This window comes from Bos taurus, chromosome 16 (genome assembly GCF_002263795.3).
Source record: "Bos taurus isolate L1 Dominette 01449 registration number 42190680 breed Hereford chromosome 16, ARS-UCD2.0, whole genome shotgun sequence".
Lineage (NCBI taxonomy): Eukaryota > Metazoa > Chordata > Mammalia > Artiodactyla > Bovidae > Bos > Bos taurus.
In genome coordinates this window covers 6,523,560-6,549,937 of record NC_037343.1, presented here as the reverse complement: position 1 = coordinate 6,549,937, position 26,378 = coordinate 6,523,560, and the positions used below count along the sequence as shown (strand labels likewise).

General features: G+C 37.5%; 1 protein-coding gene across 3 annotated transcripts in view; it reads right to left on the bottom strand.

The window, feature by feature from the left end:
• The window catches only part of KCNT2 (potassium sodium-activated channel subfamily T member 2), a 443,182-nt gene that overhangs the window by 281,382 nt on the left and 135,422 nt on the right, over positions 1 to 26,378 (bottom strand). For all 3 annotated transcript variants that reach the window (XM_024976669.2, XM_024976670.2, XM_059875651.1), the window contains exons 2-3: positions 13,699 to 13,778; positions 11,492 to 11,591 (exon numbers count right to left, since the gene is read on the bottom strand). In XM_024976669.2, coding sequence (XP_024832437.1) covers positions 11,492 to 11,591; positions 13,699 to 13,778 — 180 coding nt within the window. The remainder of the gene's footprint in view (positions 1 to 11,491; positions 11,592 to 13,698; positions 13,779 to 26,378) is intronic.

Genomic DNA, 26,378 nt, shown 5'->3' with positions numbered 1-26,378 from the left:
TCCCCAGTGAGATCTAGGTATGAAACACAAGTAAAAGTGATACTCCTTCGTCGGCCAATAACTTTAACAACTGTATCTTTTCCCATGTTCTCTTCATCTTTCTGAAAGCTGACTACAAAGTGGTGTAGGGTCTTAGGACAGCACATAGCCACTGAGTGAAAGTGGTTCCATGTAGGACACTGAACTTACCATGCTATAGGGTACGTCTGTGTGTGTGTGTGTGTGTGTGTGTGTGTGTGAGACCATCACCATATGGAGAAGATGAACCCTGACTAGGAACACCAGCACCGGAATCTGGTAAAGAAATCCTTTTGAATTGTTCAGATTGCCTGTTGGAACACTTGGGGATGCTTTATCTATACTATATAATCAATGCATACGAGAGAAGAAAAGGTCAATATTATATTCAATCTCACTGGTCACCAGATATTTAAACATACTGCAAAAATTAAATTTCTTATTTTAATAGTTATTACCCTAAAGAAGAAAGGGTCTTTAAAATTAGAACATCATGTCAACACACTTGTGGCTCCATTAGGCACTTATTCTAAATGTAAATCCCATTACCATAAAATATGAGCACATTTACATGATTCTTACTTTGTCTTTGTCATTTGATATTGAAGATTGATAATCACTTCAACAATTTTTAAAGTGGGAAAGGATGCATAAGTTTTGACCTAGTGAAGAACTGTAAGCGCCAGCAGGCAATAAAGACAATGCTGATGGCTCAGTTCTCAATGAAATCCATAAACTACATGATAGATGTGTTTCCTTTGCTAATACCTTGAAATCATTTATTACGAACTGTGCCTCCATGAGAGCTTGCCATTTGCACAATTTCATACATTAACAGTAAAATTCTTTTCATATCCTTCTGTTTGTCCACACCCAAATTTTCACATCAGTTTCGACTCCTGGGACTTAAAAATGAAGCAAAGTGGCACAAAATATCTGCATCTTTGTTATGTCAGAATTTCTAATTCAATTAATCTCTTTGCCAAATTAGCCTGATTATTTTAAAATAGAGTCTGTGTCTGTAAAGGTCACTGCTGTTTTTCATTAACCAATACTACCCTGACGGGAACTAAACAGAACAATGTATTCAAAATGGAGCCATGAGTTATTTTGTTATGCTTTTTTAATTGCAGTAATCTGATTTTTCAAATGTATACCCTCTGTAATTACAGTTGAACATTCTTACTAATATGACAGAGAAGTTAATTATTGGAAACTGCTCACTGTTTTCAAATAATATTATTTCACTCTTCTATTACTTGCCAATGCTCTTTCATTATAAAAAGGATCCTGTCGTGCCTCATTTTATGATTCTCAGGTATCTCTAAAGTACATTTCTTTTATAAATCACCAAGTTTTAAAAACAATGCTGGTGTATCAGTGACAGAAATACATGGAGGACACTTGGAGAATCCACAGAAACTACTCCTAACCCAGAGTGGTGATATAGGAGACAGACGGACTCCTAAAATGGACAGCTGGTGTTTGTTTAGTGGTATAAGATTGAAGCTTTGTTCTCACCCAGACACTCTGGGGACAAAGCTAGTGGCTGAAGCTGACCTCTGCTGAAGTAAAGAGATAAGGTGCCCACTCCTGAGTTCAAGGAAGACTTCACTTCTGCACATGCGCAGGAAGGCTCCTTGAGGGTCAAAAAGGGAGGGTGTCCATAATAAGTGTGGACACGCACCCACAGGTGAGATGGGGTCCATTTTATCGAAAAGATGCACATGCACATTGGGGAGGGTCTTAGGACCAGGGAATGAAGAAAGAAACAAGATAACTGGCCAAAAGTAAACCAAGACCCACAAGGACTGTCTTGTGTAAGTGATTTAAGTCACCTCTTAACTGTGTTCCTCGTTCAGGACTCCTGCACTTCTCTCTGAGTGTGGATCTCAGTCCAGGTTCTGACTTACTGTGCTTTCCTCATTAGAGCGGATGCTCATACCCTTCCTCTCTGGGTTTGTGTTTCTGTCTTGCTTCTGACTTAAATAAAACAAGCTGTCTCTCTGTGTTCTCCCATTGTGCTGTGCGTCTCTAATGGTAAACTTTGTACCTGTTTTGCAGTTTTTGCCTCCTTGTGACATTTTTGCTTCCAAACTGGGTAAGAATCAGAGAATGCTGCTTCCAGTCTCTAGTCCCTGGTGGAATGGTGTCTAGGTTCAATCCCGGGACAGGGAGATAAACTCTTGCTCCAAGACTACTATCCCTCCGAGAACAGTGGCACCAGGTTATAGGGCATGATATCAAGGAAGAGTGTCAGATCAAGTTTTATCCAACAAATTGTTATCTGGAAGGTCCAGGGGTCCTGAGGTAAGGTGAGAAACAATGGATGTGGAGGGATAGGAGTGGAAGACAGAGGTCTGAGAACTGGGAGCAAATGTTTAAGGTTCTGAGACAATGGAGAGCAGAGTATGTATAAGCAGCTTCAAGTAGGTCAGCAGGGCTGGAGCGTGAAGCTGTTGAGGTGAAGGAGGCAAAGGTCAGACCAAAAAGGACCTTCATTCCCTCCTCGACTCACTCATGTAATAAATAATTACTCAGTGCCACACTGGTGCCAGGTTCTGAGGATTCAGACAACAAACAACCTGTGCCCTCGTGGAATATCCACTGAAATCCATGTGGAATGCAGAGGAAACAACATAAACAGGTAACACACGTACACCATTGAAGGAGCTAGAGGCCATGGAGAGAAATGGAAAAAGAAATGGAAAAAAGTAATCCCAAGGAGTCTTGTGAGGAGAACACAGATTTAAACAGGATGTTCAGCTAAGCCGTCACTACAAATCTGATTTTGAGTAAAGATCTGAGGAAGCGTGCCAGAGTGACCTGATTGTAGGGAATTCTAGACAGAGGGAAGAGCAGGTATGAAGGCCCTGAGCCAGCAGAGTGGCTAACGTGACCCAGGAACAGAGAAGACGCCAGAGTGGCAGAGGAAAATGGGTGCGGGGGGAGAGGTGGTGAGTAACAGGAGGAAAATGGGGTTCTTACATCCTTCGTAGGTACTTCAATACTCAGATCACAGTTGTGCAAGAATCTGACTTTAATGGAATACTGGCTGCTTCATTAAGAATAAACCGAAGAGTGGGAAAGGCAGAATTAGCAGGACTAGTGAGGAAGGGTACAGTAATCCAGGTAAAGGGAAGACGGCTTGGCCAGAATGGTAGCACGGGAAAGGAACTGAATGCTGGATCCATCTTGAAGGTAGACATGATGGAATTTTCTGCTGGTTTTGCACATGCTGGAGAACGTGAGAGAAAAAAAGAGAAATGAAGAATGACTGACTCCAAAACATTTGGCCTCAGCAACTGTTCAGATGGAGTTGCTATCAGCCAAAATGTGGGAGGCTGTGGGTGGAGCAGGGTTTGGGGAAGGATGGGGTTGTCATTCACTGAGACGCAGAAAATCACAGAAGCCAATTGGAACATGACAACTTTGCTATGACTATCAAATCTCCAAGTAGAGAAGATGAACATGTAGTTAGAATGTGGGGGTGGGAGGCAGGAAAGGTGCTGGCTTCCTGACGCCAGTAAGTTAAACAAGGTTAAAACGATTAGTGCTGAGGTTCTCAAAGTGGACAAAGAGAAGAAAACACATGCTTCTTTACATGAAGGTGGGAATAATAAGATTAAGTGTGTACTGAAGGAAATAACATTAATAAAACAACCATCTCAATGACAGAAAATACAAGATCTCTGAAATATAAAACCTTTAAAAGGGTTGAAAATTTCCAGAGGGTAATGAATTTTACTTTTCATGGCTATGTCTTTAATTTCAGCACTATGAATACATGCTAAGTATTCAATAAAGAGGTAGTAAAATAACCATATTACATTCGTTAAATAAATTATTTCATAAAGAATTATCACATAAATTATTACATGATGAAATTTCACTATCTTTAGCTTATCTCCAAACCCTTTAACACATAAGAAATCATTTCACTGTTTAAATAAGCCAAAGAGTAACCAATTCATTTAAATGTATATTATGCCTTCATTTTCCATTTTACTTTGATCTTTTAATTTTTCTTAAATTTTCTTAGGGCAAACCTCTACATGAAAAAATAATTGTACAGAAGTTAGCCATCAAATTTGTTTTCAGCTTTGAAAATTATTTTCAATTTAGTAGGCTGGACAAAAACTCAAGGTGTGTGATGAGATAATAATTATTCAGGCCATCACACACCCAGTCCCCTTTCCTACTGCTTCTAGCAAGGATAGAAATTAAAAGGAGAACCTTTAAAGGAATAGATATGCAATTTAATAAAAGCAATAATGAATGGAAAAGTAAGTTAAAATAAATCAATGTCATTTAACTCAAATTAGATAAAGAACTACACAAGCTAAATCTGAAACTTGAATTAAGCATCCCAATAAATGCTGTTTCTATTCAAGAGTAAATAACTAGCTTTGTTGTTGCTTTGTTTTGTATTAAAATTTCCCCCATATAAGTGAGATCACACAATATTTATTTTTTTGTCTGACTTAATTCACTTAGAATTTTGTCCTCAAGAAACTTTTTTTTCAAAGTGGCCTCTAAACTATAACTGAAAATATGTACAAAGCTGGAATACAAAACAGTAAACCTTTCTGGAGTATATGTGAATCAAGAACAGAAAAGTATTGGGTTTTTTTAAGAGACTGATCCATTTCAAAGCATTACTTACAGTATTTAGACTAGCAATAAAAATTGTGTGGGTAGATGACAAGTATTAGCATAAGACAATTAGATAAACAAAAAAAAGAGAGATATATTAAAAGAACCTACAAAGATTACATTCATGTATTAACTGAAAACCAGATCGATTTATTTGTGACAAACACTTATTGAATAAATAAATTCCATATAGCATTCTTTAAACTTATACTACATTCAGGAGGTAATTCAAGATGGCAGTGTAGGAAGATCCTGAACACACCTCCTCCATAGACACACAAAATCTATAGCCATGTATGGATCAATTTCCTCTGAAAAAGACCTGAAAACTAGCAGTACAGCTTCTCCACAACAAGAAATATAAGGGCCATAATGAGACCAATAGGAGAGGGAGGTGGCTTCCCAGGGGATTCAGTGGTAAATAATCCACCTGCCCATGCAGGAAACATGGATTCAATCCCTATATCAGGAAGATTCCCTGGAGAAGGAAATGGCAACCCACTCAAGTATTCTTGCCTGGAGAATCCCATGGAGAGAGGAGCCTGGTGGCCTACAGTCCATGGGGTTTCAAAGAGTCAGACACGACTGAGCGGCTAAACAACAACACAGCAAGGAGAAGCAGAGATGCAGTATTATCAAAAAACCTTGCCTCTGACAGTGACCCAGGTGCAGGAGGGATCTCACCATACAGGGCTTCTCTGTGCAGAGTACGGAGTCTGTGCTCCACACAGACGCTCTTGGGACCTGAAGAAATGAGCCTAGAGAAACAGCAGCTTTGTAAACCAGTAGGATTTAGGTTCAGGAGACCCAAAAGGCATAGGGTACAGGAAGCCTGCTCTTAAGGGGCTCATATGCAGACTAAGTTTGATCTACCAAAGTAGGAAGTTCCTAGTTACTATCCAAAGTTGGCAAACCAAGGAAGAGCAGTGTACACTTATTATTTAGAATAATGGAACCAAGTGCTAGAAGAAATGGGCTTCCCTCGTGATTCAGCTGGTAGAGAATCTGCCTGCAATGCAGGAGACTTGGGTTGGATCCCTGGGTTGGGAAGATCCCCTGGAGAAGGAAAAGGCTAACTGCTCCAGTATTCTGGCCTGGAGAATTCCAGGGACTATATATATAGTCCATGGGGTCACAAAGAGTCGGACACAACCGAGCAACTTTCACTTCATGCAGACTAAGTCACCCTACTCATACTCAATCACTTCAGTGGTGTCCACCTCTTTGTGACCCTATGGACTGTAGCCAACCAGGCTCCTCTGTCCATGGGATTCTCCAGGCAAGAATACCCAGGAGTTGTCATGCCCTTCTCCAGGGGATCTTCCCAATCCAGGGATTGAACCGACCTCGTTTTTGTCTCTTGCATTGGCAGGCAGGTTCTTTACCACTAGCACCATACCTGGAAAGCCTAAGACCCAGAGAAAAACCAGCAGTCTGAAAACCACCTAGACCACATCGGCAGGAGATGCATTCAGTTCAGTTCAGTCGCTCAGTCCTGTCTGACTCTTTGCGACCCCATGAACCACAGCACGCCAGGCCTCCCTGTCCATCATCAACTCCCGGAGTCCACCCAAACCCATGTCCATTGAGTCAGTGATGCCATCCAACCATCTAATCCTCTGTTGTCCCCTTCTCCTCCTGCCCTCAATCTTTCCCAGCATCAAAGTCTTTGCAAATGAGTCAGCTCTTTGCATCAGGTGGCCAAAGTACTGGAGTTTCGGCTTCAACATCAAACCTACCAATGAACACCCAGGACTGATGCATTAGCCAATCTTAAAGCAACTGCCAAGGGCACAGGGGTCTTTCTGGACATTATTAGGAAGCGTAGGCACTGGCTGGTGCCTTCTCTGTGCTCCTCCTTGCTAGTACCACTTCCCCCCATCCTGGGGCCCCACTGAAGCCTGCAGGTGCAGGCAGTTCAAACAGCAGATGCCCCTTGGGTACCTGGCTCTGGTGGCCTGCACTTCTGCACCCAGGAGACTGAAACAATCAGGAGTGAGTTTTGGCAGGCTACCACCCCCACAACATGACACAGCAGACTGAAACACATCTCCAGTTTGCCACTAAAAAAGGCTTATATTCTTGTGCTGGAGTCTCAGTGTGAGGGAAGCTTCAGGCCTTCCACATATCGTGAGGTTACAGAGGAGTTCTAGGGAGTGAAGGCCAGGGGAGTGAATGTTATCTTTGTACTCTCTCAGGCCTTGCTACAGCTCACCAGGATCTCACAGAGAGGAGAATACACACTCATCTGGAGCCCTGACTTGTGGAACTGTCACATCCAAATCACCTGTCTGGAGGCCAGCAAAGACAGTGGTCCCACAGGACTTTAAGGCTGCTCCCCGAGGGTCTGGCTTCCACTTAGCCAAAACTAGGGGCTGATTGAAACCTCTACCTTTGAACACAACAGGGCTTAGTACAACCTCAAAATCTGGAAGTTATTAAGAATAAATCAGAGTGTTTAAACAATCATAAAGATTTGAGAGATAATCAAAAGCTAGGTCAGGGCCGAACAATAAGGTTCACGGCTTACACAAGGACACTCCTTTAAGCCTGGGAGAAGTTCCCCGTTTTGTCTAATATAAAGAAACACAGAGAGAAAAGCAAAATGAGGAATCTGAGGAATAGTTTTCAAAAGAAAGAACAAGATTGAATTTTTAAAAATCCTTAAAGAAATGGGGATAATTAATTTACCTGATAAAGAGTTCAAAATAATGCTCATAAAAATGCTCACCAAACTTGAGAGAAAACATGAATACAGTGAGAAGTTCAAAAAGGAGATGGAAAATGTCAGAAAGCACCAAAATGAAAGTCACAGGGCTAAAGAATTCAATAACTGAACTGGAAAATGTAACAAAGGGCTTCAGCTGAAGACTAGATCAAGCAGAAGAAGAAGAAGAAAAAAAGGAAACTTAAAGACAAGATAGCAGAATTCTTTCAGTAAGAGGAGCAAAAAAAAAAAAAGACAGAGTGAAGATAGCTTAAGGGATTTATGGGCCACTATCCAAAAGACCAATATACACACGATAGGGATGACAAAAAAGGCAGAGAGAGAGAAAAGGGACAGAAAGTCTATACAAAGTAATAATGACTGAAAATATTCCTAACCTACAGAAGAAAACAGACATCTGGGTCCAGAAAGACAAGAGAGTTACAAATGAGACAAACACAGAGAGAGACACATTGTAATAAAAATGTAGGAAGTTAAAGAGAATATTAAAAGCAAGAGAGGGAAAAAAAAAAAAAAACAACCTTTTTACATACAAGGGAACTTCCATACGTCTATCAGCTGATTTTCAAGAAGAAAATTTGCAGGCCGAGAGAGAGAGGCATGACAGATTCAAATTGCTGAAAAGAAAAATCTTACAACCAAGAACACTACTTGGCAAAGTTATCACTTAAAATTGAAGGGAGATAAAGAAATTTCCAGACAAGCAAAAGCCAAAGGATTTTATCACCTCTAAACCCCTGTTTAAAGAAATGCTAAATGGACTTCTTTAAGCTGAAAAGGCACTATCCAGTAACAAGAAAACATAAGATGGTAAAAAAAATCTCAAAGGTAAAGGTAAATAGCAATAAAACTAGTGGACTGACGATTTATTAAACTATTACTAAGGCTAAAAGAAAAAAGTAGTCAAACTAACTATAATAATTATTTATGAGATATACAGGCTTCCCAGGTAGCATTAGTGGTAAAGGAGCCCCTGCATCAACGCAGGAGATGTAAGAGACATGGATTTGACCCCTGGGTCAGGAAGATCCCTAGAGGAGGGCATAGTAACTCACTCTAGTATTTTTGCCTGGAGAATCCCATGGACAGAGGAGCTGGCCAGCTACAGTCGTTAGAGTTGTATAAAGTCGGACACCACTGAAGCAACTTAGTACACATACATCATGATCAAATGGGCTTTATTCCTGGGATTTATCTATGCAGAGATGGTTCAACATCTCATTAATACTAACCACTTTAACCAGTAAAAAATTATATAATGAACTCAACAGATACAGAAAAGACATTGTCGAATTTTGATTCAACATCCATACTTCAGTCATGTCCAACACTTTGAGACTCTGTGGACTAAAGTCCGCCACGCTCCTCTGTCCATGGAATTCTCCAGGCAAGAATACTGGAGTGAGTCACCATGCCCTTTTCCAGGGCATCTTCCAGACCCAGGGATTGAACCCAGGTCTCTCACATCTCCAGCACTGGCAGGTAGGTTCTTTACCACTAGTGCCACTTGGGAAGCCCGTTAATATAGCGACCCTGTTCATTTATGAAAATACAGCCCAATGAGTATCTTGGGCTCACTTCAATCTGGTCAGCAACTTCTTGTCCTTTAGAGGTGTGATTAGGGAGGAGGTAGGTGGGGAAGAACAGGACTTTCTAAATACTGCGTAGTGCCACAAACATGTATGTGTTATGTTTTGGTTTTATAACAATTTCTAAACTCTTATCAAAACAGGTATAGAGGGAATGGACCTCAACATAATAAAGGTCATATATATGACAAACCCACAGCTAACATCATACTCAATGAAAAGTTAAAAGCTTTCCCTCTGAGATCAGGAACAAGACAAGATGCCCACTCTTGTCACTTTTATCAACAGAGTACTGTAAGTTCTCACCACAGCAATTAAGCAAGACAAAGAAATAGTCATCCAAATTGGAAAAAAAAAAAGTATAACTGAAATTATTTGTAGATTACATGAGACTGCCTATAGAAAACCCTAAGAACTTCACCAAAAAACTGTTAAAACCAATAGATAAATTCAGCAAAGTTGTAGGATAGGAAATCAACATACATTTAGCCCTCCTTATCCCTGGGGTCTACATCTGCAGATTCAATCAACCATGGATCACAAGTATTTGAAAAAAAAAATTCCAGAAATTTCCCAAAACCAAAACTTGAATTTCCCCCATGCTAACAGCTATTTACTATCATTTACACAAGATTTGTATTATAAGCAATTTAGAAATGACATAGAGTATATGCAAGGATGTTCATGGATCATATGCAAATATTATGCCTTTTCATGTAAGAGACTTGCACATTTGTGGATTTTGGTATTGTGCTTGTGTCCTGGAACCAACTCTCTGTGGATACATAGAACGACTGCACAGAAATCTGTGCATGTCTATAAATTATAATGGAATATCAGAAAGAGAAATTAAGAAAGCAACCTCATTTATAATTGCATCAGAAAGAATAAAATTCCTAGAAGCAAATTTAGTCAAGGAGGTGAAAGGACCTGTATGCTGAAAACTATGACACTGATAAAATAAATTATTCAATAAATAAGACACAAAGAAATAGAAAGATATCCTGTGCCCATGGATTGGAAGAATTAGTATTGTTATAATGTCCATACTATCCAAAGCAATCTACAAGTTCACTGTAATCTCTATCAAAATTCCAATGACATTTTCACAATACTAAAACAATTTAAAGATTTCTATGGAACCACAAAAAACCCTAAAAAGCCAAGCACCTTGAGAAAGAATAACAAGCCTAGAGGAATCATGCTCCCTGATTTCAAACTATACTCAAAGCTATAGTAACAAAAACAGCATGGTATTGACATTAAAAACATACATAGAGCAATGAAATGGAATGTAGAGCCCAACAATAAATACGCACACATACAGTCAAGTAATATATGACAAAGGAGCTATGAATATACGATGAGGAAAAGACAGTCTCTTCAATATATTGAGCTGGGAAAATAGAGCACACGTAAAAAATGAAACTAGACCACTATCTTTGTTGTTGTTGTTCTGTCCAACTCTTTGTGAAGCCCCTGGACCGTGGCCAGGGCTCCTCTGTCCATGGGGTTCTCCTGGCAAGAATACTGGAGTGGGTTGCCATATTTTTCTCCAGAGGATCTTCCTGACCAAGGGATTGAACCCATGTTTCCTGCACTGGCAGATGCATTGTTTACCACTGAGCCACCTGGGAAGCAGAGTAACAACAAAGACCACGGTCTTACACGATACATAAAAATTAACCCAAAATGGATGAAAGACTTGAATGTAAGGTGTGAAACCAAACCATAAGACTCCTAGAAGAAAACAGGTAGTAAGTCCTTTGATATAGGCCTTGGTGATGATTTTTTGAATCCGATGTCAAAAGCAAAGGCAAAAAAAAAAAAAAAGTGGGACTATTTCAAACTGAAAAGCTACTGCACAGGAAAGCACACCATCAATAAAATGAAAAAGCAACCTAGAATGGGAAAATATTTTCAAATTGTATATCTGAAAAGGAGTTAATACTCAAAATATTAAACTCATTCAACTCAATAGTAAAACAAACAAACAAAAAAAGGAATAAAAATTGTCACAGAATCCAGATAGACACTTTTTCAAAGAAGATATGCAGATGTCCAACAGATACATGAAAAGGTTCTCAATATTACTAGGGAACCAAGTATTAGGGAAATACAACTTGAAATCACAAAGAGAAATCACCTCATACCTGTTAGAATGATCATAATAAAAAGAAAAAGTATTGAAAGTTTTAGAGAAAAGGGAATACTCTTACATGATTTGTGAGAATTTAAATTGGTGAAGCCACTATGGAAAAGAGTTTGGTGGCTCCTCAAAAAAAAATTTTTAATAAAATTTTTTATTATAATCCATTATAATATATGGATTATATGGTGATGTATGGTAACTAGACTTATTGTGATGTATACAAAGATTGAACCATTATGTTGTATACCTAAAACTAGCATACTGTTATTACCAGTTTTACCTCAAACTTATAATACAACTTAAACTAATCAAAATAATATTGCAGAAAATCATACAAAGACACCTTACCATTCATTTCCTTGTGAAGGGTTTTCTAGTAGCACTCGGATTATGTATAATAAGCAGCTTAATAATTTGAGAGAAAAATTGAACAGACGAATTCTTAGACCTTTAAACAAACAACAGAAATTGGATTTTCATTTAAACTCAGTTCACAGATAACTAAAAAGAATTGTCAAATATATCAATATTAAGTACAGCATTTAAATTGTGTTTAGAAACTACACTACCATAATTGTATACCCACTCTGAAGTTCTAAGTGCCTGAAGACTGAAACAAAAAATGAGAATGACAGCTGGTATGAACCACAAATAATAGTGGATATTAAACACTAAGTAATTCAACTTTTGAGCATTCAAAGCCATAAAGATCATATCCAACCAAGATTGGTTTAGGTATGCTTAAAAGTTTAACCATTTTATAGATCTATAAATTTGGGAATAAATTTTAATTAGCCAGAAAATCTAGTTGCTTATAAATTCACAAGGATAAGTTATAAATTTTGTATCTTTTGAGCACCTTGCAGATTTGATTACACAGAAATTATAATCACATATAATTATGGATTATACATTTAGATAGTAATTATAGAATTACCGAGAAATCCTGATAGCATATAATGGGAAATATACACACTCACACACCCATTTTCAAGATTCAACTAACTTTTCGTTATAGGTTTAAATACTGATGAAATCTTAAAAACTTTTTTTGCAGGAAATAACACAGCCATGGACATATCTTTGTACATGGCTGTGATAGTTGATGTTGGAGAGGACTAATTAACATTAAGCAAAATGTGCTTAAAATCTGATTAATAGAAGCATTACCTTTCCTGCAATTATCAGGTGGTACCAGATTTACACATTATGAATAAAATTCTGAGAAAGGTCTTCCAATAATTATTTCTTAATAAGATCTAAAAATGAAATGCCATTTTGTTTTTACTCTGCTATAGGTGAGTGTACTTCAGGTAATATTTAACAGTAAAAGGTTAATGCTTATTAATTGTGTAATTTTTCCTTGGTTTTCCTATTAAAATGCTAGGTACATACAGGTTAGTTTCTTAATAAAGTCTTTTAAACTGTTAATGAAATTGCCCTGGTTTTATAGAACTGGTCTCCTTAAAAGTTTAGCCAAAGCTGAGTATTCTTTCTGGCCTGGAGAGACAGAATTTTTACTACTAAAATAAAGGAAACCTTCTATGCAAATGATGTGGACTATTCAAGTAATATCTATTGGTGCAACCTCTAACCAATCAGATTAGAGAAGTGCTAGTTATTATTAACCTAACCCTGAACTAACCAGCCATTAAGATTCTGTAATTTGTGTGCCTTACAGATTGAAATACTTCCTGTGTTCAGTATTCAGACAACTTCTCATAACTCAACTTTTTCTCTATGAACCCACAGAAGCACATTAAACCACCCAAGAGGATTCAGAGGTCAAAACTGTGAAAGAGTAAAGTCTACACTAAACTATTTCCATTGCTTATTGACATCTTAAGCAATAATTACATGAAAAAAAAAATTGCAAACTGGTTCACTATACATGACTTTTCAAAAATACATAGTATTGTGGAGAGGTAAGAAGTATGACTGACACTTCAACCCCGAATAGGCTTAGGAGGTCACTGACTATGCCAATTTCATGCCCTCTTGAAGTTCCAAAGTTTCCCAAATGTATTTTATGGCAAGAATTCCTGGGATGCTATATGCTGAGCTTGGCTCTGCACTTTATGATTTTAAATCTCCAGGGGAAGGTGTTGTACATTTCAGGACATCCTACATGCTTCTTGCTATTAGGTGTGATAGGTAAACTCATCCCTACTAAACACTAAATCAGAAAATTATTCCCCATTATGGTCACCTGGAATCACCAGAGTCTTCTCAAAACAAGCTTTAGGTGTCTCTCACAGTGAAAATATGGGGAACCCTCATTTAAATGATTGTCCTCAGTATTTCTATCAATCCAAATGGTCCACTCAGAAGTCTACTAAATGATACCAGACTTGAAGATGTAAAGGTGTCAAGATACTTTGACATCACCAGAGGCAACATCTACTGCTTTTTAAATATTAATGCCTGACAGAGAAGATTATCAAGTTTACTCCTATATATAAAAGATATTTTGAAAAAGGACTGTATAGCTGTATTTTTTATGACAGTGAACATATATACAAAATATAGACAGGGGAATAAAATGAAAGACTTACTTGATCTCTGGTTTTTGATAAAAAATAACTTTAGTCTCTCTTTAAATGTGTTTTCATTCATATAGAATTCAACTTGCACCCTGCAAACAAAAAAATAAAAACACAATTTAGCTAAACAGTAAGATATATGAAAATAAAAACAAATTATGTGATGTAATACATTATATAATTTGAACAAACCCCACCATAGAAAATGAGAAGTGAGTTAAAACACTGATTTTTGGGGGAGTACCAGTTATGTTCTAATTTTAAAGATATACTTGTTTAAATATCATATGCAGTTAATTCAGTTATCTGTATTACTAGATAAATGAGTGGTATGTACGATTCAGGGCTTTACTGGTAGCTCAAAACAGCAATAATGCAAAAGTCTTTCATATATATATGAGGAATAATTTTTCATCAGTGTAGTCCCAATTTTTTCCCTGTCGTAAGAATCAACTGGATGGTTAAAAAAGTCAGGATGAACTAACCACCCCAAATCTCCTGAATCTTAAGGGACTGGGCTTGGAAATAGAATGTTATCAAGGATTCTCTTTACCTTGAACCTATTTTGGGACATGACATATGGGACACTTTACTTTCTTATTTATTTATCTGTCTCATATTAAATATTGCTTGATCAACAAAGGAGTGGCACTGGCAAGGGGAACATTAAAGTTACCAGAGGTAAGTTACCAAACAGACAGATCAATTAAGGGACTGAATATTCTACCTTTAATCAGCTATAAATTGGTATCAACACTCTAAAACATAGTAGCATTCTAATAAATGCATTTGCTTTCTTCCTGAATTCTAGCAACTTCTCTCAAATGATAGAGCAAAAATAAAATTTTCAAAATACTGAGTGAAAAAACAACTGTGTTCAAACTTGGTGAATTCCAAATAATCATCATCTGAAATTTTCAGATGTTGCTTCCTGACCTGCATACAGGTTTCTCAAGTCCTGAAAGACCAGATGCCATGATCTTCATTTTCTGAATGTTGAGCTTTAAGCCAACTTTTTCACTTTCCACTTTCACTTGCATCAAGAGGCTTTTTAGAAGAAGATGTTGTGAAAGTGCTGCATTTAATATGTCAGCAAATTTGGAAAACTCAGCAATGGCCACAGGACCAGAAAAGGTCAGTTTTCACTCTAATTCCAATGAAAGGCAATACCAAAGAATGCCCAAACTACCATACAATTGCACTCATCTCACACGCTAATAAAGTAATGCTCAAAATTCTTCAAGCCAGTCTTTAACACTACGTGAACCATGAACTTCCAGATGTTCAAGTCGGATTTAGAAAAGGCCAGAGGAACCAGAGGTCAAATTGCCAACATCTGCTGGATCATGGAAAAAGCAAGAGAGTTCCAGAAAAACATCTATTTCTGTTTTATTGACTATGCCAAAACCTTTGACTGTGTGGATCACAATAAACTGTGGAAAATTCTGAAAGAGATGGGAACACCAGACCACCTGACCTGCCTCTTGAGAAACCTGTATGCAGGTCAGGAAGCAACAGTTAGAACTGCACATGGAACAACAGACTGGTTCCAAATAGGAAAAGGAGTTCATCAAGGCTGTATATTGTCACCCTGTTTATTTAACTTCTATGCAGAGTACATCATGAGAAACGCTGGACTGGAAGAAACACAAGCTGGAATCAAGATTGCCAGGAGAAATATCAATAACCTCAGATATGCAGATGACACCACCCTTATGGCAGAAAGTGAAGAGGAACTAAAAAGCCTCTTGATGAAAGTGAAAGTGGAGCATGAAAAAGTTGGCTTAAAGCTCAACATTCAGAAAATGAAGATCATGGCATCTGGTCCCATCACTTCATGGGAAATAGATGGGGAAACAGTGGAAACAGTATCAGACTTTATTTTTGGGGGGATCCAAAATCACTGCAGATGGTGATGGACAGGGAGGCCTGGCGTGCTGAGATTCGTGGGGTCGCAAAGAGTCGGACACAACTGAGTGACTGAACTGAACTGAACTGAAGACAGCATATTAAAAAACAGATGTATAGAACAGTCTTTTGGACTCTGTGGGAGAGGGAGAGGGTGGGATGATTTGGGAGAATGGCATTGAAATATGTACAATACCATTTTTGAAACGAGTCGCCAGTCCAGGTTCGATGCACGATACTGGATGCTTGGGGCTGGTGCAATGGGACAACTCAGAGGAATGGTATGGGGAGGGAGGAGGGAGGAGGGTTCAGGATGGGAAACACATGTATACCTGTGGCGGATTCATTTCGATATATGGCAAAACCAATACAATATTGTAAAGTTAAAAAATAAAATTAAATTAAAAAATAAAAAAAAAATAATAAAATGCCACATTCAGAAAACTAAAAAAATAAAAAGTAGAGACATTACTTTGCCAACAAAAGTCAGTCTATTCAAGGCTATGGATTTTCCAGTAGTCATCTATGGATGAGAGCTGGCCTATAAAGAAAGCTGAACACCTAAGAATTGATGCTTTTGTAGTGTGGTGTTGGAGAAAACTCTTGAGAGTCCCTTGAACTGCAAAGAGATCCAACCAGTCCATCCTAAAGGAAATCAGTCCTGAATATTCACTGGAAGGACTGATGCTGAAGCTGAAACTCCAATACTTTGGCCACCTGATATAAAGAACTGACTCATTAGAAAAGCCCCTAATGCTAGGAATGATTCAAGATGGGAGAAGAAGGGGACGACAGAGGATGAGAAGGTTGGATGGCATCAGCAACTCGATGGACATGAGTTTGAGTAAACTCCGGGAGTTAGTGATGGACAAGGAGGCTTGGCATGGTGCAGTCCATGGGGTCGCAAAGAGTTGGACACGACTGAGTGACTGAACTGAATTAAATATCACAAAATTTTGATAATGTAATCTACATAAAGTAGATAGTTTGGGGGTTGGCTTTTTGTTTGCTTTTTGTTTTGTAGGGATATTCAAGAGATAAAACTGGAGAGAAAATAATTGACATAGGAAGATGTTCATGTCTTAGAGAAATATTTCACTCCTAAATTCTAAGGTGCATATTCAAAAAGATCTATGAATATTTTAAAAGCAATCTCTTATACAGTAAAAACAAAGGGCTTTTGTTATCAATTGCTAACCAAGATTTATCAGTTATACATTCTAAAAACTTGAATTGCTCTTTATCTCTTATCCCTAAAGACAATATTCTCACCCATCTACATTTTCCTTCTTTTGTATCCTGTTTTGATTTCTGTTTTGTTTTGTTTTTTACTTTATGTGTAAAATGACAAAAATCAAGATTCTCTTTACTTGTTAATTTCTCTAGAAACAAGCCATGGATATTGCAGTAATTTCTTCTAGCAGAACATCTCTTTGTACATGTCTGTGTGCATGCACACACCCCTACATGTATATGCAAACCTTCACACTCACATATGCTGCAAAATACATGCACAGCGTGTATTTGTTATCAATTGCTAACCAAGATTTATCAGTTATACATTCTAAAAACTTGAATTGCTCTTTATCTCTTATCCCTAAAGACAATATTCTCACCCATCTACATTTTCCTTCTTTTGTATCCTGTTTTGATTTCTGTTTTGTTTTGTTTTTTACTTTATGTGTAAAATGACAAAAATCAAGATTCTCTTTACTTGTTAATTTCTCTAGAAACAAGCCATGGATATTGCAGTAATTTCTTCTAGCAGAACATCTCTTTGTACATGTCTGTGTGCATGCACACACCCCTACATGTATATGCAAACCTTCACACTCACATATGCTGCAAAATACATGCACAGCGTGTATTTGTTATCAATTGCTAACCAAGATTTATCAGTTATACATTCTAAAAACTTGAATTGCTCTTTATCTCTTATCCCTAAAGACAATATTCTCACCCATCAACATTTTCCTTCTTTTGTATCCTTTTTTGATTTCTGTTTTGTTTCGTTTTTCACTTTATGTGTAACAACATAAAGTATGTGTATGTATATAACAATATACATACATACGAAGTGTATGTACACATACATACACTTTATATACATACATACACTTTGTTATATACATGCAAAGTGTATGCATATAACAATACATACAAATACCCACATCTCCACTGGCATCTTGGAAAGCCATCACTGGACCTGCTTCCCTTGTTGATCAAGTGAAAGAAAGTTCATTTTAATAAAGTAACTGTGACACTGATATTAAGCTACATTAATTCAAATTTGCTATGGATACAAAAGCAAATTTGAGAAGGACATATGGCTATTATACAAGTAATAAAACAAAAGCCATGTAGATTTGCTCCCTAGAATTATCAAGCTTATAATAGTATCAGTGCATTCTTCAGATAATACCTGGAGTGCATTACTGAGTATACAGCAGAGATGCATATTTTAACTAAAATGAGATCGTCTAAATCCTTAAGCAAACAATGAGTATCTGGAAAGCATTTCATATAAGGACAAGTTTAAGGAACTGGAAATGTTTAACCTTACTCAACAGCTGTCTTTAAACACTGAAATGACCATCATTATTAAAATGAGATGATTCATAATGTGGTGTATAGGATTAGTTATAGAAATTATGAGAATTATGAATGGTATTACCCAGTTCTGAAATGGCCATCACTATAAAATTGAGTATTCTCCAATACATATAAATGTGCCAAAGACTAAGTAACAGCTTGCAAGCGACTGGATTTTTTCCTGAAGTGAAAATGATTTTGCATGGTGTAAGGTCTCTCATTAAATAACTTAAAATTCCATTCTCATTATAATATCATGTGAAGCAACAGAATTAATTAATCTAGTGATCTCAGTCAACATCACTAAGGAACATGGATGATATTAAAGCATACATTCATACAAATACTTTTCAAAGGTCAAATGAAAAAACAAAAAATAAGCAAAACACTTTTTGAACCCTATCTTCCATCAGGTACAAAAAAATGTCATTTAGATTTATTATTTATAATATAGAATGGAGACTTATTTGATTCATGACAACTGTACAGGAATCCAGGCAGCTTAGTATAGTGTATATTTTGGGAACTGTCCAGCACCAGATATTTCTCTAGTATTTAGGGAGTTGGGTGGGACAGAATTTAGTTTTTATCTTTCCCATTTTTTTTCATGATTTTAGCTGATTTTAAATATCCTGTTAGTAGTTCCCTTTCCAGATTTAAATGTGCTTTTACTTACTTCCTCCCTCTTTTCTTCTTTCCCTCACTCCCTCTCTCCCTTCCTCTTTTTTCCCTTTCTTCCTTCTTCTCTTCCTCCTTTTCTCTTCATTTATGAATTCCTTCTTCCCATCTAACTTTATCTGAACTGACCTCTTTACCTACTGACCTCCAGTAGGTAATTTTAGCATATTCTAAAACCATAGAGTTTTGAACAATACACTAGAGCAAATCTGCCCTCATTATTCCTTTAAATGTCATTTTTCACATTTTTATACTCAAAATAAAATGTAAGATCATTTTGTCCCATTTATTCCAATATAACAGTGGATATGTGGTTGTAGTTAATAAAAATAAAGTAGAATTGCAATCATTACTATGCCACATCTATTCCTACTGACATACATTACCATTGGTTAATAATATGTTGGTTTATTTGGGCAGAGCCTATAACTTTGTTTACTATTCTAAAACTGCTGTTCTGACCTTTAACTTTTTTGATATTGTAACTGACAATCATTTTGAACTCTTATAGGTGGTGATATCTTTCATGCTTAGTTTTTGAGTTTTCTAGGCGGACAATCATGTAGTCTGGAAATTTCCAATATCTGTATTCCCTTTTCATTGTTTTTGTCTTACTACATCGACTAGAACTTTTTGATGAAAACAACAATCAAATAACCATTGTATGTTTTCCTAGAAGGCATCTAGTGCTTTAGAAGTAATTACATTATTGACAATGAAATTGCAATGAATACTTATATTTTACTAAATATCATAACAGGAATGAATGAATGCTGATTCTCAAAAAAAAAAAAACAACCTTGAATCTATCAGTTGATGGTGTATTTTTGTTTTTTCTTGATTTATTAACTTGGTAAATTATTTTAGTTGTTTTTATATTGTCATGTGCTTAGTCACTCAATCATGTTCCACTCTTTGCAACCCATTGGACTGTAGACTGCCAGGCTCCTCTGTCCTTGGGATTCTCCAGGCAAGAATACTAGAGTGAGCTGCTGTGCCCTCCGACAGGGGATCTTCCCAACCCGGAGACCAAACTCAAGTATCTTACATTGTTGGCAGATTCTTTACCATCTGAGTCACTAGGAAAGCCCAACTTTGAGGTGCTTTTATATTAGGCAATTTTATTTTCAATTGTGGAATATTGTTTTTGTAATAGTGAACTATTTATGTAATTTACTGCTGGATTCATTTACTTTTATTTTAGAAGCTTTTATTCTATGTTCATAACTAAGATTCATGTGCCATTATCTTTATACTATTCTTCAAATATAAACTGAAAATGTCCCAGATATTTTATTTTCTGGAACAATTCTTAGTACTGTAGGGTTTTTATTGCATAACTATCATCAATTTGCCTTAACAATATCAAGGACTTAATACTGATTTCAATATTTTTTCCCATTTTTTGTTGCTCTGGTTACTTGAATTTAGCATAAAAAATATGTAATATCTTGTTAAAAAGCAATTTTACAATTTCAGTCTTAAAATTCCTCTTTACTAACTTTAAATACAAAAATTAATGGTGACCCAGGTTGTTAATGCACCAATCTTTCAGGAAAGCTTTCTTTCTTTCTTTCTTTCTTTTTTTTTTTGAGCATTGATAATACCTTGGACTCTGTTTAGGATGCCAAAGTTTTGCGGATATTCTCTTTGGGAACTCATGGTAGACACAGATCATTACCAAAGGAAAGTTCTTCTTCTGTGTCTCCTTGGTGCTGTTCCCTTCCTGCTTTCCTCTGATACTGTCCATGTATCAGTTTTACAATTACTGCACTCATTTCAAACAAGGCAGTGTTGATCTGGACTTTCTGGTCTAACTGCTGTCATTCTCTTCTAATCACTCTTCACGATGGTGACGGTAGCACTTCTCAGTAATACGACATAAGTCCATTAGATTGTAAACTCTACAAGGGTGGGGACCATACTGCGTTTTGTTCATGCTTATGTCTTAAATATTTAAATTTCTTGACACCTACTAGGAACCTATTTCCATTCACTGCCTGAATGAAGAGGTAGTGCGGTCCCGAGTTCTTTCTTTGGTACAAACCTTAAAGACTCTGAGTTGCTAGTCCAATAGAAGAAATGAAGTCATCTTCCTTTTCTTCCTTAGGTTATAACTACTTAAGGATAAAAATACTTGGGTTTGTAGTGGGCTGAATCCTTGAAATCTCTTCCTTACTCCAACTTGGTCTGCCTTGAGATTAATGGTCATTCCCTGCAATTTTTTTTTATTAATTTGGATGTGCTTGTTTATTTGCACCATCTCCTCATGATTTAATAAACATTTAGAAAAACATTCCACTACTGTTGATTTATTAATTTTTACAGTGTTGCTATGACTCGACTAAAGCAGCCATCACTTTTATTTTATTTAAATAAAAGTTTAATTCAAGTAATTTTAGTGATTTTCTCAGATTTATAGCTAGTACTGAGACAGAATTGGGACACTGGTCTTTCAGTTATTACTTCTTGCTTCCTGCCTTCTCTTCAAGTTAATTTTTCATTATTAGGAGAGTTCCAGGTCATCTGTGAAGTATTACAAAAGAGCAGTGCAAATACCAGACCATCACAGGGATACTGAGAAGTGTTTGTTTAATTTTGCCCTTTGACTGTTGACTCTAAAGAAGGTTCTTATCTGTTTCCAAATATACACTCCTAACTTCTGGTAACTAAATTATTTAACAGAGCTACCAATTTTGAATATGCCAAAGGCTTTGACTGTGTGGATCACAATAAACTGTGGAAAATTCTGAAAGAGATGGGAATATCAGACCACCCAAGCTGCCTCTTGAGAAATCTGTATGCAGCTCAGGAAGCAACAGTTAGAACTGCACATGGAACAACAGACTGGCTCCAAATAGGAAAAGGAGTTCATCAAGGCTGTATATTGTCACCCTGCCTATTTAATTTATATGCAGAGTACATCATGAGAAATGCTGGGCTGGAAGAAGCACAAGCTGGAATCAAGATTGCAGGGAGAAATATCAATAACTTCAGATATGCAGATGACACCACCCTTATGGCAGAAAGTGAAGAAGAACTAAAGAGCCTCTTGATGAAACTGAAAGAGGAGAGTAAAAAAGTTGGCTTAAAGGTCAACATTCAGAAACATGTGTACACCCGTGGCAGATTCATGTTGATGTATGGCAAAACCAATATAATATTGTAAAGTAATTAGCCTCTAATTAAATAAATTTAAATTAAAAAAATAATACAATAAAAATGTACATTGCAAAATAATAATAAAAGAAGCCTGAATTCTAAAAAAAAAAAAAGAAAACAAATATCATGGAATCGGGCCCATCATTTCATGGCAAATAGATGGGGAAACAGTGGAAACAGTGACAGACTTTATTTTGGGGGGCTCCAAAATCACTGCAGATGATGACTGCCCCCATGAAATTAAAAGGCACTTACTCCTTGGCAGGAAAGTTATGACCAAACTAGACAGCATATTAAAGAGCAGAGACATTATTTTGCCATAAAAGGTCTGTCTAGTCAAGGCTATGGTTTTTTCAGTAGTCATGTATGGATGTGAGAGTTGGACTATAAAGAAAGGTGAGCACTGAAGAATTCATGCTTTTGAACTGTGGTGTTGTAGAAGACTCTTGAGAGTCCCTTGGACTGCAAGGAAATCAGTCCTGGGTGTTCATTGGAAGGACTGATGTTGAAGCTGAAACTCCAATACTTTGGCCACCTGATGGGAAGAACTGACTCATTAGAAAAGACCCTGATGCTGGGAAAGACTGAAGATGGGAGGAGAAGGGGATGACAGAGGATGAGATGGTTGGATGGCATCACGGACTCAATGGACATGAGCTTGAGTAAACTCCGGGAGTTGGCAATGGACAGGGAGGCATGGCATGCTACAGTAAATGGGGTTGCAAACAGTCAGACATGATGGAGCAAATGAACTGAACTGAACTGAACCATTCAAATGGAACCTTGTAAAAAAATAAATAAATAAGCCTAAATAAATGAGCCTACTATAAATTTTTCTTCCCCCCAGAATTAGTTTCAATTGGTCAAGCTCAAGTGCTTCAAAGGATCTTCTAATTGGCTTCCAGTCTTTACTATTTACACCAATAACCTCATTTTTAAAACTTTATGGAGTCTCTCCTAAGTCACTTGCCAACATCTTTCTGTCCATCTTATTCTTTTCATAATTATATGTGCTTCACTTGCCCATCTCCGTTAGTAACATCTTATAAGGAGGCCACAGTTAGAACTGGACATGGAACAACAGACTGGTTCCAATCAGGAAAAGGAGTATGCCAAGCCTTTATATTGTCACTCTGCTTATTTAACTAACATGCAGAGTATATCAGGGGAAATGCTGGGCTGGAAGAAATACAAGCTGGAATCAAGATTGCTGGGGAAAATATCAATAACCTCAGATATGCAGATGACACCACCCTTATGGCAGAAAGTGAAGAAGAACTAAAGAGCCTCTTGATGAAAGTGAAGGAGAAGAGTGAAAAAGTTGGCTTAAAGCTCAACATTCAGAAAACTAAGATTATGGCATCCAGTCCCATCACTTCATGGCAAATAGATGGGGAAACAGTGGAAACCGTGGCTGAGTTTATTTTTCTGGGTTCCAAAATCACTGTGGATGGTGATTGCAGCCATGAAATTAAAAGACGCTTATTCTTTAGAAGGTAAGTTATGACCAACTTAGACAGCATATTAAAAAGCAGAGACATTAACTTTGTCAACAAAGGTCTGTCTAGTCAAGGCTACAGTTTTTCCAGTAGTCATGTATGGATGTGAGAATTGCACTATAAAGAAAGCTGAGTGCCGAAGAATTGATGCTTTTGAACTGTGGTGTTGGAGAAGACTCTTGAGAGTCTCCTGGACTGTAGGAGATCCAACCAGTCCATCCTAAAGGAGATCAGGCCTGGGTGTTCATTGGAAGGACTGATGTTGAAGCTGAAATTCTCATACTTTGGCCACCGGATGCAAAGAGCTGACTCATTTGAAAAGACCCTAGTGTTGGGAAAGATTGAGGGCAGGAGAAGGGGACAACAGAGGATGAGATGGTTAGAGTTCATCACAGACTCAATGGACATGGGATTGGGTAAACTCTGGGAGTTGGTAATGGACAGGGAGGTCTGGCGAGCTGTGGTTCATGGGGTCGCAAAGAGTCGGACACGACTGAGGGACTGAGCTGAACTGAACTGAACTGATAAGGAGGCAGAGATTAATTCTGGAGACTTTCAATAGCATTCTCTGCACTGTAAAAATAAAGTTTTAAATAATTCCATTTTCAGAGAGGGAAACCATCTACTTTATGCATATACATGCATGTACATATATGTGTATTTAAATATATATGTATATACATAGTGATGTGTATATATATATATTGATGTGTGGGGAGAGAGCAAATTAGCCAAGATGGAGAGTTCAGGCTTCCTTGCCCTACATTTTGTAAATAATGACTATGTAACAGCTGAGATCATTTACAGCAGTGTGCATACCTTCAGGAGGTACTGCTTGGTCAGCAGCTACTTTGTGCTGTAGGGATATGTGAGCTCCACCTAAAATACAGCAGCACTGCTGCTGTGTCATTGGCCGTGTCCACTGGGTCAGCCATGAGATGACAAAATATACTGTGTCTCCTGCGATGGCTGCTGCAGTAGCAGGAGAGGATACTGTTATGGCCACTGTGCCAGTCAGGAGAGAAGTTGTATTGTGTTAGGTTATGCTACGGCTGCTGCTATGGCTGCTGCATCATCCAGGTGATAATAAACGTGTCTTGCAGTTCCGCAACTCCTTGATATTTCTTCCAGGCTCTTAGCTCATGCCTTGCCTACCCAGAGTTCAGCAAACAGTGTGCTCAGTGAGATACAGCGAGATAACTGGCGCTGTGAGCAGGATCAGTGACACATGAAAGACAGATATATGTAGTGTAACGAGGAAAGATTCTGGGGTGCTAATCACTCATCAGTTTTCTTTCATTCTGGGTAACATAATGCTGATGCCCCTCAATAACTGCATTTATGCTTTTGTCATTCCTTGGTAATCACAGCTTGCCAGTAACTGGAAACACACAATCTTGTGGCTTCCAGGGGAAAACAAATTAAAAGTGAAAACAAGAATACTTTTGTATTCAAGTTTTTCTTCAGTTTAAACACTCACGTCCTGATGTGCAATGCTCATTTTCAAGACCTACTCTCTGTACTTCCCCATTGTGTTTAAAATAATTAAATTTAAGTAATCTCAATTTTTAAACCTAAGCATGGGAAGCAAAAGATAAACAAGCTAGGAGAGGATTTAGCTTTGGGTATAAAGTTATGCTTCGGGGGTGGCACAGTGGTAAAGAATCTGCCTGGAATGCAGGAGACCTGGGTTTGATCCCTGGGTTGGGAAGATATTCTGGAGAAGGAAATGGCAACTCACTCCAGTATTCTTGCATGGAAAATCCCATGGACAGAGAAGCCTCACAGGCTACAGTCCATGGCATCACAAAGAGTTGGACATGACTTAATGACTATAAAGGGTATGTATATATATATATATATATATATATATATATATATATATGTATATATACACACCCATAAGATGTTAATATATATTTATACATAAACATGCATACATGCAAACATATATTATTAAAATATAAAGCTGTTACTCACAGAATGATTTAGAAGCTTATAGGTAGCACAATCCCACTACAAACCTAACAACCACCTAATCAAATCTCCCATCAACTACAATGTGTAAATCCTCTTTTCTTTTTCTGTATACTTATAAGAAGAGGAAAGAAGACAACATGTAATTTCTAACTCAGATTGGACTCTTGCATCAATCATTTTAAAACCTTGAAGGAAACTATAATGATGCTCCCACAGCCCAGGATTGCTATGAATGGGCGGCATGATCAAGTAGCAAACCCCAGCTTGAGGAGAAATGTGTTTGTTTTCGGAGAGTGACTCACTGGATCTCAAATAGTCTGGTCATGTGCAACAGATGCTAGTTGTTACTATGAAATTGGAAACTATATGGAGACTTGCACATGCAGTGAAAGTAGCACCTTTTAGTTTTATTTAATTCTTTGCACCAGTGACATTAGATTTGAGATTAGTCCTCCAAGCAGCCTCTTCCATTCTGCACCTCAAAGGAAAAAGTCCCAGGTCAGTAATAGACACAGTTCACTGAGGATATATATTTCTTTAGGATCTTTTATCACTTAATATTCTTTCTTAAGTAACATGAAAAGCGAAAGTGTTAGTTGTTCAGTCATGTCTGACTCATTGTGACTCCACAGACTGTTGTCTGTCAGGTTCCTCTATCCATTACATTCTCCAGGCAAGAACACCGGAGTGGGTAACCATTTCTTTCTCCAGGGGATCTTCCTGACCCAGGGATTGGACTCAGGTCTCCTACATTGCAGGTAGGTTCTTTACCATGTGACCCACCAGGGAAGCTGCACTTGAATAACATACATATGACTTTTAATAGAAAAATCATAGGGGTTGAATACTATTAAAGACATGGTTGCACAACCT